Source organism: Homalodisca vitripennis, chromosome 6 (genome assembly GCF_021130785.1).
Source record: "Homalodisca vitripennis isolate AUS2020 chromosome 6, UT_GWSS_2.1, whole genome shotgun sequence".
Classification (NCBI taxonomy): domain Eukaryota; kingdom Metazoa; phylum Arthropoda; class Insecta; order Hemiptera; family Cicadellidae; genus Homalodisca; species Homalodisca vitripennis.
The window spans coordinates 27,079,589-27,094,976 of NC_060212.1; the positions used below are offsets into that span (position 1 = coordinate 27,079,589).

A 15,388-nucleotide genomic window follows, 5' to 3' on the forward strand; every position below is an offset into this window, starting at 1 on the left:
ATTATTATATTTCTCTTTAATAAATCTGGTTAAGCAAATGTAAAAATAGAAGTTTACTCCGTGTAATCATTATCAGCTGCGCCAGATCACTTTTCCTGTTAGGCAGAGCGGACGATTTTCTATAATTATTCTAGGAAATAACAAAGTCTGTATAGCCTTTGTTTATTTCATTTTCATTCTGTAAAATATCATTTACGAAGTTATTTAGCAGTATTATTTCAATAATTGTGTTGCATTTTCTAAACAATAAAAGTTTTCAGATAATAATAGGAAAATACGGTTTTAACCTTGGTGATAGCTTTTATAACGTATAATAAAAATATATAAATTAATTCATAAACACAGGGTGTTATAGATATGGGGAAATATTTTTGGATATGGTTTATTCGTCGATAATAAACCAAATCAGTTCAAATTATATGACGGTCTAGTTTAGTTGGCCTCAAAAGCTTTTTAGTATCAAAGGCGTTTTATAATGACTCCGAAGTAATGGCACAATACAGGAAGACCAATCATTTACCATACTGCCCTCGACGTTGGAAGTGGGTAGAATTAGTGTGTGAATGAAGCTGAATGAATGTAAAAACTGTAAGTCGGAATGTGTTGTCGTATAAATGACATTATCTTAGGTTAATTTTCTAGACGTTTGCTATACTTGTCAACATCTTTTGGCAATACATGATTTGACTCTATTTCTGAACCGTAAATCATCGCTGAACTATGAGAGCACACGTACGTAGCGAGTCTCAATGTGGTGTACAATATTAACGATGATGTATGAAACTCCCTTTCTGAACCGTAAAATCATCGCTGAACTATGAGAGCACAGGTACGTAGCGAGTCTCAATGTGGTGTACAATATTAACGATGATGTATGAAACTCCCTTTGTGAACCGTAAATTATCGCTGAACTATGAGAGCACAGGTACGTAAGCGAGGCTCAATGTGGTGTACAATATTAACGATGATGTATGAAACTCCCTTTGTGAACCGTAAATCACCGATGCACTATGAGAGCACAGGTACGTAGCGAGCCTCAATGTGGTTTGCAATATTAACGATGATGTATGAAAACTCCCCTTTGTGAACCGTAAATTATCGCTGAACTATGAGAGCACAGGTACGTAGCGAGGCTCAATGTGGTGTACAATATTAACGATGATGTATGAAACTCCCTTTCTGAACCGTAAATCATCGCTGAACTATGAGAGCACACGTACGTAGCGAGCCTCAATGTGGTGTAACAATATTAACGCATGATGTTATGAAAACTCCCTTTGTGAACCGTAAAATTTTCGTTGAACTAGGAGACTCCCTGTTACTCCCACTAATTAATTATTTGTCATATAATGGAATTCCTACTTTTTTATTTTTTTAAATATATCAAATGTTTTAAGTAATAATGTCACATTTCTTACGACTAAACCAGAAAGCGTATGATTGGTACCTTTCTCCTTTTATGTTGGTATTTATTATATTTAAAAAACCAATAAATATTTATTTTACAGAGTGAGTTTTTAATAGCATATATATTTCTTTGAAGTATGTTTTTTTAAAATAAATATGGGATGATATATAATATATCTAAAAACTATATTATTAATTCAACCATAAATTTGTTAGACTCACAAAAATTACATTTTTTGCCTTGCTTTTAATTGGCACTTAGCATTTCCTATAAAACCATATTCAAACATTTACATAAAATTTATTATATTTATCTTGTAGAGTTCTATTTCTAAGACAAGGAATTATAAGCTAATAGGTTAATTCCTTTAATTTAATCTTAACATTTTGTTAAATCTAGGAAGTTCAATTTTAATTTCACTTAACTCTGTTTTACACGACTAAATGTATCAGGCATAAGAGTTGGTAGAGTTTCATAAATATCCTAACTTAAAGATACTTGAAAGTCTGTAAATTATTTTATAAATGTTAAGGACTACTCACAAGAATAAAGTAATGCATTTGTGTGATCTTCTTTAATATTAAAGTTAAAACTTCAAAAGAACACAATTCCTTTGAAGAGCCAAGTGTATTTTGTTAATGTTTTAGTAAAAATCACAATACTGCAATTTGTGAAAAAATCTATTTTTTTGTACTATCCCTACGATATCAAAAGTTAAAAAATCGCAGTGTACTTACATGAAAGTACAAATTATATGGATATTCACTGTATTTTTTAACCATATAAAGGTTGGCGTAATATTTATAAAATATAATAGCACAAAATGTCAGAAGAAACATTTTTGTTGATACATCTGTTTAAAACATTCAACATTAATTTAACCTAGTCTCTTTTGATTTGATGTGTTTCAAGAAGTTATTACTTCATGAAAAACAGTTTACTCCCCCCCCCACCCCCCCCCCCCCCCACCCCCCCCCCCCCCCACCCCCCCCCCCCCCCACCCCCCCCCCCCCCCACCCCCCCCCCCCCCCACCCCCCCCCAAGCAGTGGAATTGAAAATTACGTTGTGTGAATTATTTACTTGGTTCCGAGAAATATGGACATTTATAGATCTTTGATATTCCGTATCGCCAATATCAAACTGTATGGTCTTAAAATTTATAGACGGGAAGCCATTATCTGGCTTAAGACACCAGTGTAGTCAATGTCAAGGCAGAGACCTGCTCAGCCTTGCAAGTCTACTTATTTTTATGCTCCGTGATTGTTGTATATTTTAAACTGTTATAGTTATTATTTTGTTCACGGAAGTTTTAAAATTTATTAATAAGTGTCAAAGGAGAACATTCCAAGTTGCAAAGAAAACGACACGCAGCTGTAAGTAGTGTATGTCAGTCTCGTCACTAACATACTTGGAGCGGAGCAGGAAAGTCTGTAGCGGCCTGTCAAAAGGACCGGCAAGCGGGACTACTGCGCATCTGTAAAGGCCATGTCACACTGCCGTGGCGTCGCGTCCGTCCATCCATAGTAGGCTATGAACGTCCGCGTAATGCCGCGACGGTCTCGAATCCCGTCAAACTACCAGACACGCGTCCGCGTCCGCGGCCAACGCCACGTCTTTCTAGGAGTTAGCTTATGCTTATGCATTTCAATACTTTGAATTTGTTTAGTTATACACTGATAGTGGAATTAATAGTTTGTTATAGCTCTACAATATTAATTTATTGTTTCTGGAGCGTATTCATTAATAATTATTATTATCAAAATTATATTTTCATTATTACATGCAATACCAATTCTGTTATGAACTTAGTAACTAGGGCATTCAATACTTTGATATACCTCTTTAAAACTATTGGTTTTTATATATAAGATGCACCGTGAAAGATTATTTTGTAATTTTTGTGTTGGTGTTTTCAGTTTTGTAATAAGTCTTTATGTTTTTAAATAAGGCGTATTTAATTTTGTTATAGATCAAACATAATATGAAAAATAACAAATAAAATGATTGCATATAAACATGACACCAGAGTATACATTAACCCTAGAACTGGCGGTCATTTCATCCTGGAGTGTAAGGGCTGTTTTAGAGCTTCGCGCAAGGGTTTTTTAAACAAATTATTAAAAATATAAAATAAAAGGAGTCGGCAGTGGCAAGAGCGCGCGGTGACCTGGTGAGGGGTTGGGGAGGTGCTTTATGCGCATGCGCGAGCCTTCGTAGCATCGCCGACGTTGGCCAAGGATCGCTCCAGCCGCATAGCGCAGCAGACGGTGGCCGACGCGACGAATGTTGCGCCACGTCGGTTTGTCAGTGTGACTTGTCCTATTTGACAACATGGTTAGCGATTATTTTAAAAATCCATCCGCAGATGGACGGACGCGACCGCCACGGCAGTGTGACATGGCCTTAAGGCACAGCTGGCGCTACCAACATCGCCGAACTAGTTGTCCCACTACTAACCTTCGTCACGCCCGAGCTTGCTGTACTGCCTCTGCTGCTACGGTGGATTTTATCTTGCGCCTTCAATAAATTGACGCAACCTACCAACATCTGAGCTCTAGTTAAATCGCCGCTTAACTTGAAGGCATCTGTATAGACTATATATTTTATGTATTACATTTTTCAGTATTGAAGCCTTGTTATTTGTAGTTGTTCGTTGTTGTTAGGTTTTAAGTATTGTTTTGTTTTATATGTTTATAACTATATTATTGTTGCGATTTTATATTACATTTTAAATTAATTTATTTTATTTATTGACTATTTTAATATTTTTATTAAAATAAATTTATTATTAGATTAGGTTAGATATTTTATTGTTTTGACAAAAAATGCCTCCCATCACCAGATCAAGCGAAATGTTAAATGTTATTGATGGCTGTTTTTCATTGATCAAGAGGTGATAGATATTGCATCCCGGTTCTACAATGAACTTAAATCTTGTTCTGCCACATTCGGTGAGGACACAATATCTAAACTTATTCCTCTCATTACTTTGGTTTTAACTAAGTTTGAATAAACTTTTTCCAAATCCAACAATGAACTTAGTGAGGAACTTGAAACTCTGAGGGAAAATCTCTCTTTCAGCTGAGAAAAGGTGTTCAAACCTGGACAAAAGTTACAGGAACATGTCGGTGGAATGTTGTGAGCTGGAAGCTCAATATGAAGCCGACATAGCTAGGCTCAGCACACACAATTGGCTAGGTGTAGGCAGGAGAGTGAACGTGAGACTGTCTCTGCTAACCAGTGCAGGCCCGAGGACAGTTGCTCGGCTGCTCGCTTGAGTGCAGAGAGAAGATTGATGTGTTGACTGTAGAGCGCCAGCAGTTGTTAACAAGTGTCGAGGTATTGGAGGCTAATGTGAGATGTCTGCGTGCGGAGCTGAGGCGGGCTGAGACCCAGGTGAGAAGGCGACGTGTCTCGGTTTATGACAGATTGTTGGAGGAGTTGGCCCCTGTTGGAGAGCACCCCAGCACCAGAGCGGCGGACTCCAGACCTTCCAACTACCAGCAAGGAGGTTCTGCTTGCCACCCCTGTGCCTGCTGTCCAGTCCTCCAGTTCCTCAATCTCGCACTCCCTCCCCTATCCCCCAGGGCAGCAGTAAAAATAAAGGCTTCATCAATGTTCTGCTAGTAAGTGACTCGCACATGAGATATTCTAGCAGGGAATGTGTTCTTCGGGGAGCTTATCTTGAGTGCTGCCCTGGAGAGAAAATTTTAGATATTAAGGACCGATTTTTGAACTATGTAGGTGTAGGTTAAGTGTAATTTATATTCATGTAGGGTGTAATAATCTTCGACGAGGCTATCGGGGAGGTTCGGGGTACAATGGTGGGCATGGGAAGCGTGATGCACTTCATGCTATGGCGGCTCTGCTTTACACTGTCAGGACTAGATTCCAAAATTCATAAGTTTTCCTAGACAGTGTTTTAATTCGAAAAGATATTGGCTACAGGGCCCTCTACGACTTCAACACCCAGTTGGAGCTCATGTGCAACAACTTTGGTGTTGGATTCGTGGAGGCCAATACTTGTGTGGGTAAGCGGGATCTCACCCGGGATGGCGTACACTTCAATAGAAGAGGTGTCGCCCGCTTAGGCTCACTGTTTGTGGAGGCTATCTCCGCAGCTTTGCAACTTCCCGATGCACAAAGCACCTGTCCCCCGTGTTTTTCAGGATGACGTTGTCTCAAATCTCGGCCTGAGTCCCGAACCCGTGCAGGACATTGATGACAACCACGATGCCTGTGGAAGTCTGGACATCTCGCGGGTGTCGGGAAACTAGTCGTGGGGGGGGGGGGTGAAAGACGTCTCAAGGTCGCGCATCTAAACATGGGGTCTCTTAATACAGGTGAGATGAGTTCTTTCGTGTGTGACTTTGATTTTGATGCGTTTGGGGTTTCTGATAACTGGCTTCGTCCTGAAACCTCATCAGTTGGTTTCAATATACCGGGGTACACGCTGCTTCGTTGTGATCGCCAAGGTACCCTAAAAGACTCCTCTATTGATACGACAGGTGGAGGGGTGGCCCTGTACGTGAGAGAGAGAGAGAGAGTACTCCTTTGGAGCGATACACTCTAGCGGATGTGGGCCCTGGAGTTTGAAACTCTTTGCATTATTGCCAAAGTGGAAGGGGTGAGGTTTAGTCTGTGTGTGGTTTACAGGCCGCCACACATGAGGTACACTTCGATGTCAGCTCTTCTATACTCTCTCTTTGTTTGCCTGGCTATGAAAGTAAACACAGTAATGTGTTTCGGGGATTTTAACATTAATTTATTATCAAAGACATGCCATAAAGCTAAATGTTTTCGCCGACTCTTGAAAGAATCAAACGCATTACAACTTATAAATGAACCAACAAGAGTTACTGCAACTTCAGCCACCTTGTTAGACCACATAATCGTGGACAGGTCGGCTGAAATCGAGAGGACCGGCGTCATAGACGCACCTAGTATTATAGATCAAAGAGGAATAAAAATAACGGATCACAGGCTTATTTATTGCACGGTTAATGTTCCTAAATATAAGAAATAAACGCCTAAAATGATTATCTACAGAGATTTTAAACATTTCAATGAAGAAAGGGCTGTAGCTTCAATCGCAAATGTTAACTGGAATAGTGCAACGCAATTAGATGGAATAGATAATATTGAACAATTTATTTCAAGTAATATTAAAAAGGTATTTGATGATCACGCCCCTCTTGTTTGTAAAAGAGTCACAAAAGAGAAGGCTCCTTGGAGAAATGATGAAATAATTAAGAATACAAAAATTTAAAATAGACTGCATAGAAAATATTGGAAGTCCAGAACTAATGGAGACTGGGAACTGTACAAAGAGACACGAAATAAATTGAACCTGATGATATGGAAAACAAAAACGGCATATTTCACTGAAAATGTATCATCTTCAAGTAACCCAAAAGATTTCTGGACGTGCCTCAAGAAATGTAATGTAGTTGGAAATTCTACCAATAACTGTTTTGCCTCATAATTTGAAATAAATGATATTAACAGATAGTTTTGTTGAGATAGGCAGTGCAAATGAGGTTAGCGAAGAAAAAGTAATTTATTTCAACTCGAACAAGATAAATAATGATGCCGTTAATTTTAACTTCCATGCAGTCACAGACAAGGACGTGAAATCAGCAATGAATGAAATAAAAACCAGAGCAGCGGGCAGCGATGAAATTACTATTCAGATGATTAAAGCCGTGAGTCCATATGCACTAGATGCCATCACACATTTGATAAATGAGTCTTTGTCTGAAGGCATGTTTCCACAAAGATGGAAAGAAAGTATAGTTCATCCCTTACATAAGGTACCCACCCCTCATAGTGTTAATCAACTTAGGCCAATATCGATTTTACCAGCGATGTCCAAAATATTGGAGAAAATAGTTACTAAGCAATTGATGAAGCACATGGATGATAAGAAACATTCTTCCTAAAACTCAATCTGGCTTCAGACATAATCATAGTACTTGCACTGCCCTGATGAACTTATTTTCAGATTTGATTGACTCTAAAGACAGTGGAAAATACAACTCCATTGTTATGTTGGATTATTCGCAGGAATTTGACTCAATTAGTCACAAAATGTTGTTGGCCAAGATGCAATATTACAGCTTTGGAGAAAACGCTATTGAGTGGGTGAAGTCTTATCTTGAAGGAAGAAGCCAGGTGATAAGGGTTGAGGGCGAGACATCTGCCTCTCTAAGTAGGGAGCGAGGTGTGCCTCAGGGAAGTTGTCTTGGTCCTGTACTGTTTAACCTGTACACCTCTGACTTCCCAAAGTGTATTAAACACTGTACGGCTCATATGTATGATGATGACTGCCAGTTGCATTTGTCCTATGAACCTAGCTCAGTTCGGGTGGCTTTTGCCCATATAAACTCTGATCTTGAAAACATCAGTAAATGGTCTGTAGACAATGGGTTAAAGCTCAATGTAGGCAAGTGCACTGTCCTTCATACTATACCACACAACACAATACAGGCCTTGACAGACAGTGGTGTGGGGATTGCTCTTGATGGGGAGTTTTTGACTTTGTGTGACAGGGTGAAAGCGCTCGGCATCATGCTTGATAGCGATCTAACATTCTCTGAACACGTCACTTATGTCATACAAACGTGCACTTGGCAGATTAAGAGGTCTATACAGATTCAGATCTCTACTGCCGGAATTTTCGAAGCTTCAACTTATGCAGTCGATGGTTTTTTCCGTCATTTACTACTGCTATCCAGCCTATGGTAACAGCATCTCGCGGGGGGACGTAGAACGTATTCAGAGACTTCAAAACTCTGTTGTGCGTTTCATTTTCAACTTGAAACGTTTTGATAACGTGTCCCCCTTTCGAGATGCTGCCAGCCTGCTACCAGTGGAGTCCCGTCTGCAAGATGTTGACTTGCTCATTGGTCCACAAGGTCCTATCACACCAGGAACCGCAGTACCTGAGCGAGCGGTTGTTGTTCCGGGAGAGGGTCTCGCAACGCAGTATCCGCCATGGCTACTTTCTTGACTTTCGAAAAGTCAGGCATGAAGTCGGGAGGAGAAGTTTTTTCGTATTTCGGCCCTAAATTGTACAATGACATCCCCCTTAGCCTTAAGCAATACAGTTGCAATTCTTTTAAATTAAAACTTAAGGACTACATATGTGTTGATAAATAACGTATTTAAGTTGTTAGTGTGTAAGTTTTAGTATTTAGTATAATCCAATGTTGTTACTTTTAGTTTTAATCACAAGTCTTTGTTATTTAGTATTTAAGGCCATTAAATGACTTGAGTTGTTCTGCAAAACAATGCATGTACTGAGAAACGCTTGTAAATAAAGGCATTTTGATTTGATTTGATGTGGAAGCACATATTTTTTGTTAGTTCTTAAATACACATACACATCTTTTATGGACGAGATGAACTTACATTCTATTGTTAATAAAATAGTTTAGTTTTTTAAACACCAGAGCCTCCTGTGGAGGCTTCTCGGAATTAAGCTGACCGGATATGGCAAATAATTTAGAAACCAGTGGATGTGAGGTGTTCTTAGTAGTTCGGTGCTAAGAAGTTTCTAAGATCCTAATCCTAGTATGTTATTCCATAGAGTAAACATGTATCTTAAACATAAGGCTAACAAACTATAAGGCCATTTTCATCGTATTTTAGCCCGAGCGTTATCGAAGCTTCTCGACTACTCGAAGGGCGATAAAATTTTTCACGTTCAATGGATCTGTCCTCACGATATCTCTAGTAAAAGCTAATTTTAAGATTTCATTAAACTTGATATTGGATGAATTTTTAATGATTTTGTAATGAAGTTTCATTATAAACAACATTGAGTTTTAATGAAGGTACATCTCACGTTATGGGGTTTGGCTGAGCACCATGGAAGCATATCACTCAAAAAGGCATCTGACCGAGGGATGTATACATTTTATTTATCAATCTATTTACCTTTCGGATTGAAAGTAATCCCAGATTGAAAGGAGCTATGAACTTGAAGCTTTGAAGCAACCTCAGCAGAGCCTGTTACATTACACGTGGTGTAACGTAAAGAGACATGTTCCCTTTAAATAAAAAAGTATAGAAGATTAACTTTAAAAGTAAAATAAACATTTTATAAGGTAAACTTTAATATTACCAGGTAAACGTTTGTGTTCCAGTTCTAGTATTGAAGCTCAGTTTGTTTAACACTCGACTCTGCCCACGGTAACAATCTGCTCGACGTTTATTGTTCAGGGAAGTGCTTCACTTCTATAATTATAACAGTGCAGTAGCCAAACTGTGGAAACTTTAGGTTTACTACAATCTCGCAAGTACAACGAGCAGTGCAGCATATACTATGTACAACAAATTTAATTTTTATAAAAAATAATGTTTATTTTCCTCATAAAAAATATATATTAGTGAGAAAATCGTGGAATGGACAAGGAAAATGTAGGATAAAACTGTTACAGATGTTAAGGAAAACCATTCAGCTTTTTATTCTGGGCTATAGACAGATGCAATATACTTACCTTCTGTCATACTGCTGTGGCTTATATATAGCATTATATAAAATTGTAATGGTATCTCTCTGTATGTTTGTGTATGTTACTTATTCATTACTGGACAGTTTGTACTAAAATAATTATTATACTAAAATATTCTTAGCATCTCCAGTTAACCTATGGGCCTCTTTCTATTTCGAAAATCCCACCGGGCTACACCCCACTTGTTTTGAAAACTCCCTTTTTGGCTTAATCAACATACTGTAAATGTGTTTTTAATCACCTCTCAAGAACTGTAGGTATAAACATGTATACAATTTAAATAGATGATATTAAATATTTGTTGTTATACATCTACCAAAGTCAGTTGCATTTTACAAATAACACGTTACATAAAGAAGTGTGTCTTTGTCTAGGTTTGCTTTATTGGGACTTTTTATCAACTACGGTAAAATCACATTATTTATTAAATCATAAATATATAAACAGAAATGCCAAGACCTTCTACATTAGTCTTCATTTAGATTTGTCCATACTGGTTAAAAATATTTCAATTGATACTGAAATCATTGAAGCTATTCAATAAAATATAATGAGATATTGGAAATATATTCGAGATGTTTCAGAAGTACTTATAAAACAGTTTCAGCCTCAGACCATATGACCTCGTCTTTAAACTTAACTTTAAAATCGATTAAAAAATTTAATACCTTTTATTTATTGTTTGGAATGCTATTAAAAAATATGCTTGTTTTTGTTTGCTTAGTTACAACATCGTTTCTTTTAAGAATAAGGTAATAGTATACTGTGCTACGTGTCCTATAATAGGATTCAAATCAAATCACATTTATACCCTTGATTAACATAATGTTATAACGAATGCGACAAAAACGGATGCATACATAATACATAATACAGCCAAAAATTGTTTTATAAAACTTCTTTCACTATTTGGTTCAATAAGAATTTTGTAAAGATATTTATGTCCTAGTTACAGGATAACAGATAAACAGCTAAATTTACACGTATACAATTTGCGCATTACCTTCATTATAAACTATATATAATTAGGGCCGTTGCTACAAAATTCGTAGATTAGCTTCCAATTATTAGTTTGTTTGTCAGCAATATCGATTTACCACTAAATACATATATGTATATAATGCTAATGTATATAATGTAGTAATGTAAATAATAAACCCTTTAATTCTAAATGGAAAAAGGAATCACCGAATTTCGATCCAAATGATGCAGTGTACAATATGTAACTCTATTAAAAATATATAATCTTTAATTTTCACTATAAAGAATCCCTAAAATCAACTTATAGAAGCATCACTCTTGCATAGGTGATCTTGTTAATCTTTACCTTTAGTATAGCCTTAAAGTGAAAAGTAAAGAATGTGTCTCTGTATAAAAATTGATTACATTTAATCATATTGTAAAACAAAACTAGGGATTTCAATAGTTTTGGCTCTTTAACAAGCCTACTATTATTAAAATGACAGTGAATACCAATAAGCAAATAAATATCTTAAAACCATATTTCCTCTCAAGTATTTGTAAAACACAGGTTTTTTACTTTTCAGACTTGTGTTAAAACCATTAACCTATATTTGTATACTTATCTGAAATCACCAATAAACTTTGAGCGCCCAGTTACGTAGAAGGCCGTAATGCGTCATACAATATTGACAATGATCTATGAAACTCCCATTGTGAATCGTAAATCACTGCTGCACTATGAGCTGATAGGTACGTAGCAAACCTCAATGCGGTGTGCAATATTAACGATGATGCAGCAAACTCCCTTTGTGAAGCGTAAATCACTGCTGCACTATGAGCTGATAGGTACTGTACGTAGCAAACCTCAATGCGTTGTGCAATATTAAAAATGATGCAGCAAACTCCTATTGTGAAGCGTAAATCACTGCTGCACTATGAGCTGATAGGTACTGTACGTAGCAAACCTCAATGCGGTGTGCAATATTAACGATGATGCAGCAAACTCCCTTTGTGAATCGTAAATCACCAATGAAATTTGAGCGCCCAGTTACGTATAAGGCCGTTCTGAGTTATGCAATATTAACGATGATCTATGAAACTCCCTTTGTGAACCGTAAATCACCGTTGGACTATGAGATCCCCTGCAACTACAACTAATTATTTATTTCCATTGATTTGACACCCCTTGCGTTGTTTTCAGGAAAAGTTCTTATCGTACTAAACCAGTAAATGACAGATGAATTTTTTATTTTTCGCAATCAAACCAATAATCAACGCAGTGTTTTTTTGTTTAGTTACATATATTAACATCCCAAGCCGTTACTCTTGTACTTATCATATGATCTGGAGTTTATAAGTTTTATTTTGTAACGGAAAAAAGTATTTCTGTTGGGCTTCTGTTATTATATCACATATAACTACTAAAATAAAAATAGATCTGAAAGCGTTGGTAACTGGAAGATATGGGAATTTTTTAAGTGATTTACACTTCAAAAAGAGAGTTTCATAGATCACCGTTAATATTGCATAAGTTTTGTATTTGTTACGTAACTGTGTGCTTATATTTTAGTGGTGATTTACGGTTGAAAAAAATCAGTCTACAAATGCACAGGAGTGAATCCTAGGGCAGTACCGTTTTCATTGTGTTATTAAGTGAAATTTAATGAGGGTGACTAATTTAATGTGTAAGCTTTTATATTTATTTTTATTAATTTGAAAATTTGTTTAACAATATAATTAAAAAAAATACTAGTATAAGACTATTACAATCATATAGTTACCGATGAATGTAATTTGAAAAATAAAATACCTAAAACAACAACGAATTTATGCAAAGATGAATTGTAACTAATGGCTTAGCCACTAGATCTGTTGCGATTACAGAACGTCCCTCAAATGCTAAGTTTGGATTGCAGTTACTAGTTCCAGTGCAGCTGAAGTTTGCAGCACAAACTCTCCTTCATAAACTTTGTTCTGTGATTTGTGTCTTTACTACAAGCTCATTCTGGCTAATATCAAAGTCCCCAACATTTGTCCCGTTTGCTGCAGTACACATAGTGTCTATTTAAAAGATAAAAATCATGATATCTTATTCCTTTTTTCATTGCGTTTGTTTAAAATTTAATATTTTCCCCTTGAAGCAAACACGTGTTTTACAAAATTACTTTAGAAAACAATATTAGAATCATATTATTAATCATAACTAAAGATATCTGTATAAGTATAAAAGAAAGTGCATTATTCCTTTGGTGCTACAAACATTGTTTTAATGTCCCTAAACCTTTTTGTAGTAGCACGTGATTTTGAATATGTGTAGAGGCTTATTATAGAGTTTGCATCTTTGAACCAAAATGTATTTTTAATTTGGTAGTTTTTTTGTATCTGTAGTTTACGAAGGTTTACTACATTCTTATATGGTATGATCGGAGAATTTTGCTTCAGGATATATATCAACTAGCTGAAACATGACTATGGAATGAATAATCAACTTAAGTTTATATACTTCACCATAAAGTAAAAAAAACAAATGTACTACTGGTTTGGAAAAAACATCAAAATATCAATCTTGTTTGCATTTTTACATAGTTTTTGTTGTATGTCGATTTAGTCAAATTAATTATGTTTAAAAATCCTTGAAAGTTTTACAGATTTCATAAACTTTTCGGGTTTAAATTCTTGTATTTTATAAGTTTACATTGTCATTTTAGAATTGACATTACTACTCCAGAATATGTGTTGCTATGATTAAAAACATTCTCTTTTGTTTGCCTAGGGAGAAAAAAAAATTTTTGTGTTATAATGTATATCAAAATATTAAATTTGAAAACTTCGCTTTAAATTTGAAAAGTTTTCGTCTGGATAATCATGACAATTGAATCAATATCAAATATTAAGTCCAGCTCAGTCAGTCGAGCCGATAAGAGCTCTACTCTATCACTCCGTACCAAGTTCAAGGTCGTACTGCACACGTGCAGCTCTTATCGTGTCGTGCGTGTTTGTTCATAGCTGAAAGTGATTTTTTATAAGTATTATTAGCTATGGCAATCTGTGGCGTCTGCAAAAAATCTTCAAGTGACAAGAATGATGTGAAATGTGTAGGAGTGTGTGGCTTTGTGTTTCATGCTGACTGCATAAAGGACGATCTCGAGGCAAAGAGGACGAGGTCGACGAGGGACTACAAGTGCAAGGACTGTAGAGGTGACTCTTTTCAGAACATTGTTACTTCTGGCTCTTCGTCTGCTGATGTTCTTACTAAGGACTTCCTAATTCAGGTAATAGAAGGTTTTAAAAAGGACGTTTTTACTGAGATGAATTCCTTCAAGTCTGAGATGATCGACCTATCAGCCTCTGTTCAGTTTGTGTCGGATAAAATCGATGCTTCCAACAAGTTAATGGAGCCAATTACTTTGCAGTTTGCTGAATTAAAGAAGGAAAACGAACTTTTAAAAACTAAGAACGAATCTCTCACAAAAGAAGTTCTGGACCTGAGGGATAGGATGAGAAATCTTGAGCAGTATACCCGTGTGAACAATGTTGAAGTCAGCGGTCTGCCATCTACAAGAGAGGAGAGCGTCAAAGACCTGGTGAAGGACGTGCGTGCGGCTATAGGAGTGCAGGTGCAGGAAAGCGACGTCGCCATCGCCCACCGGGTGCCATCCTATGGACTCAACAGGGATCCTGCGCTGATCATCCAGTTCACGGACAGGGAGAGGAAGGCTGAGTGGCTCAACGCATACCGGAAGAAGAGGTCACTTGTTGCTCGGGAGGTAAATCAGCGGTTTCCGGCACAGCGAGTGTACATCAGCGACCACTTGTCACCGGAAAACAAAAAGTTTCTGGCAAGTTTGAAGAAGAAGTGCAGCTGGAGTCGTGATAGCAAGCTCTTTGCGAGGAAAGCTGAGGGAGACCCTGTCAAGAAGATCTTATCATACAAGGACATTGACAATCTGGTTTAGTAAGTGAACATTATAAAACAAGTTATGTTAAGTTATTTTATTATAGTTTTGAAAATTTTTATTAATAATCTTTGCTTAAAGACAATCTTGTATGATAAGTAGGCCAATGTCAAAATTTTCATATTCTTTAAATAGTTTTTTTTAATCCCGATATTAAAAATAAAAGTATAAATATAATTTATGCAAATATCAGAAGTTTAAGAAAAAATTTCAATAGTTTTTTACTAGAAATAAACCAAATTAAAACTAGTATAAGTATTATAGTTCTCTGTGAAACATGGATCAATAGTGACGAGGTAGATTTATTTGCCATAAAAGGTTATAATACTTTTCATTGTTGTAACGATACATACAGGTCTGGAGGTGTAATTTGTTTTGTATCCAATGTCTTAAAAGTAACAAAATTAAATTTTAGTATGGTAACTGCCGATTCTTTAGTTTTAAAATTAAATTGCAATCAAATGTTTTTTAATCTTATTTGTCTATATAAATTACAAAGTTATGAAAAAAAGAACTTTATTGAAGAGTTTATTAATTTGTT

The 15,388-nt window shown here is 36.3% G+C and overlaps 1 protein-coding gene across 1 annotated transcript; it reads left to right on the forward strand.

Moving 5' to 3' along the window:
• Nucleotides 1-13,929: 13,929 nt before the first annotated feature.
• On the forward strand, nucleotides 13,930-14,847 carry LOC124365328. The gene has a single exon (XM_046821303.1). It carries the CDS (start codon nucleotides 13,930-13,932, stop codon nucleotides 14,845-14,847), a length of 918 nt encoding a protein of 305 aa, XP_046677259.1.
• The last annotated feature ends 541 nt before the right edge of the window (nucleotides 14,848-15,388 follow it).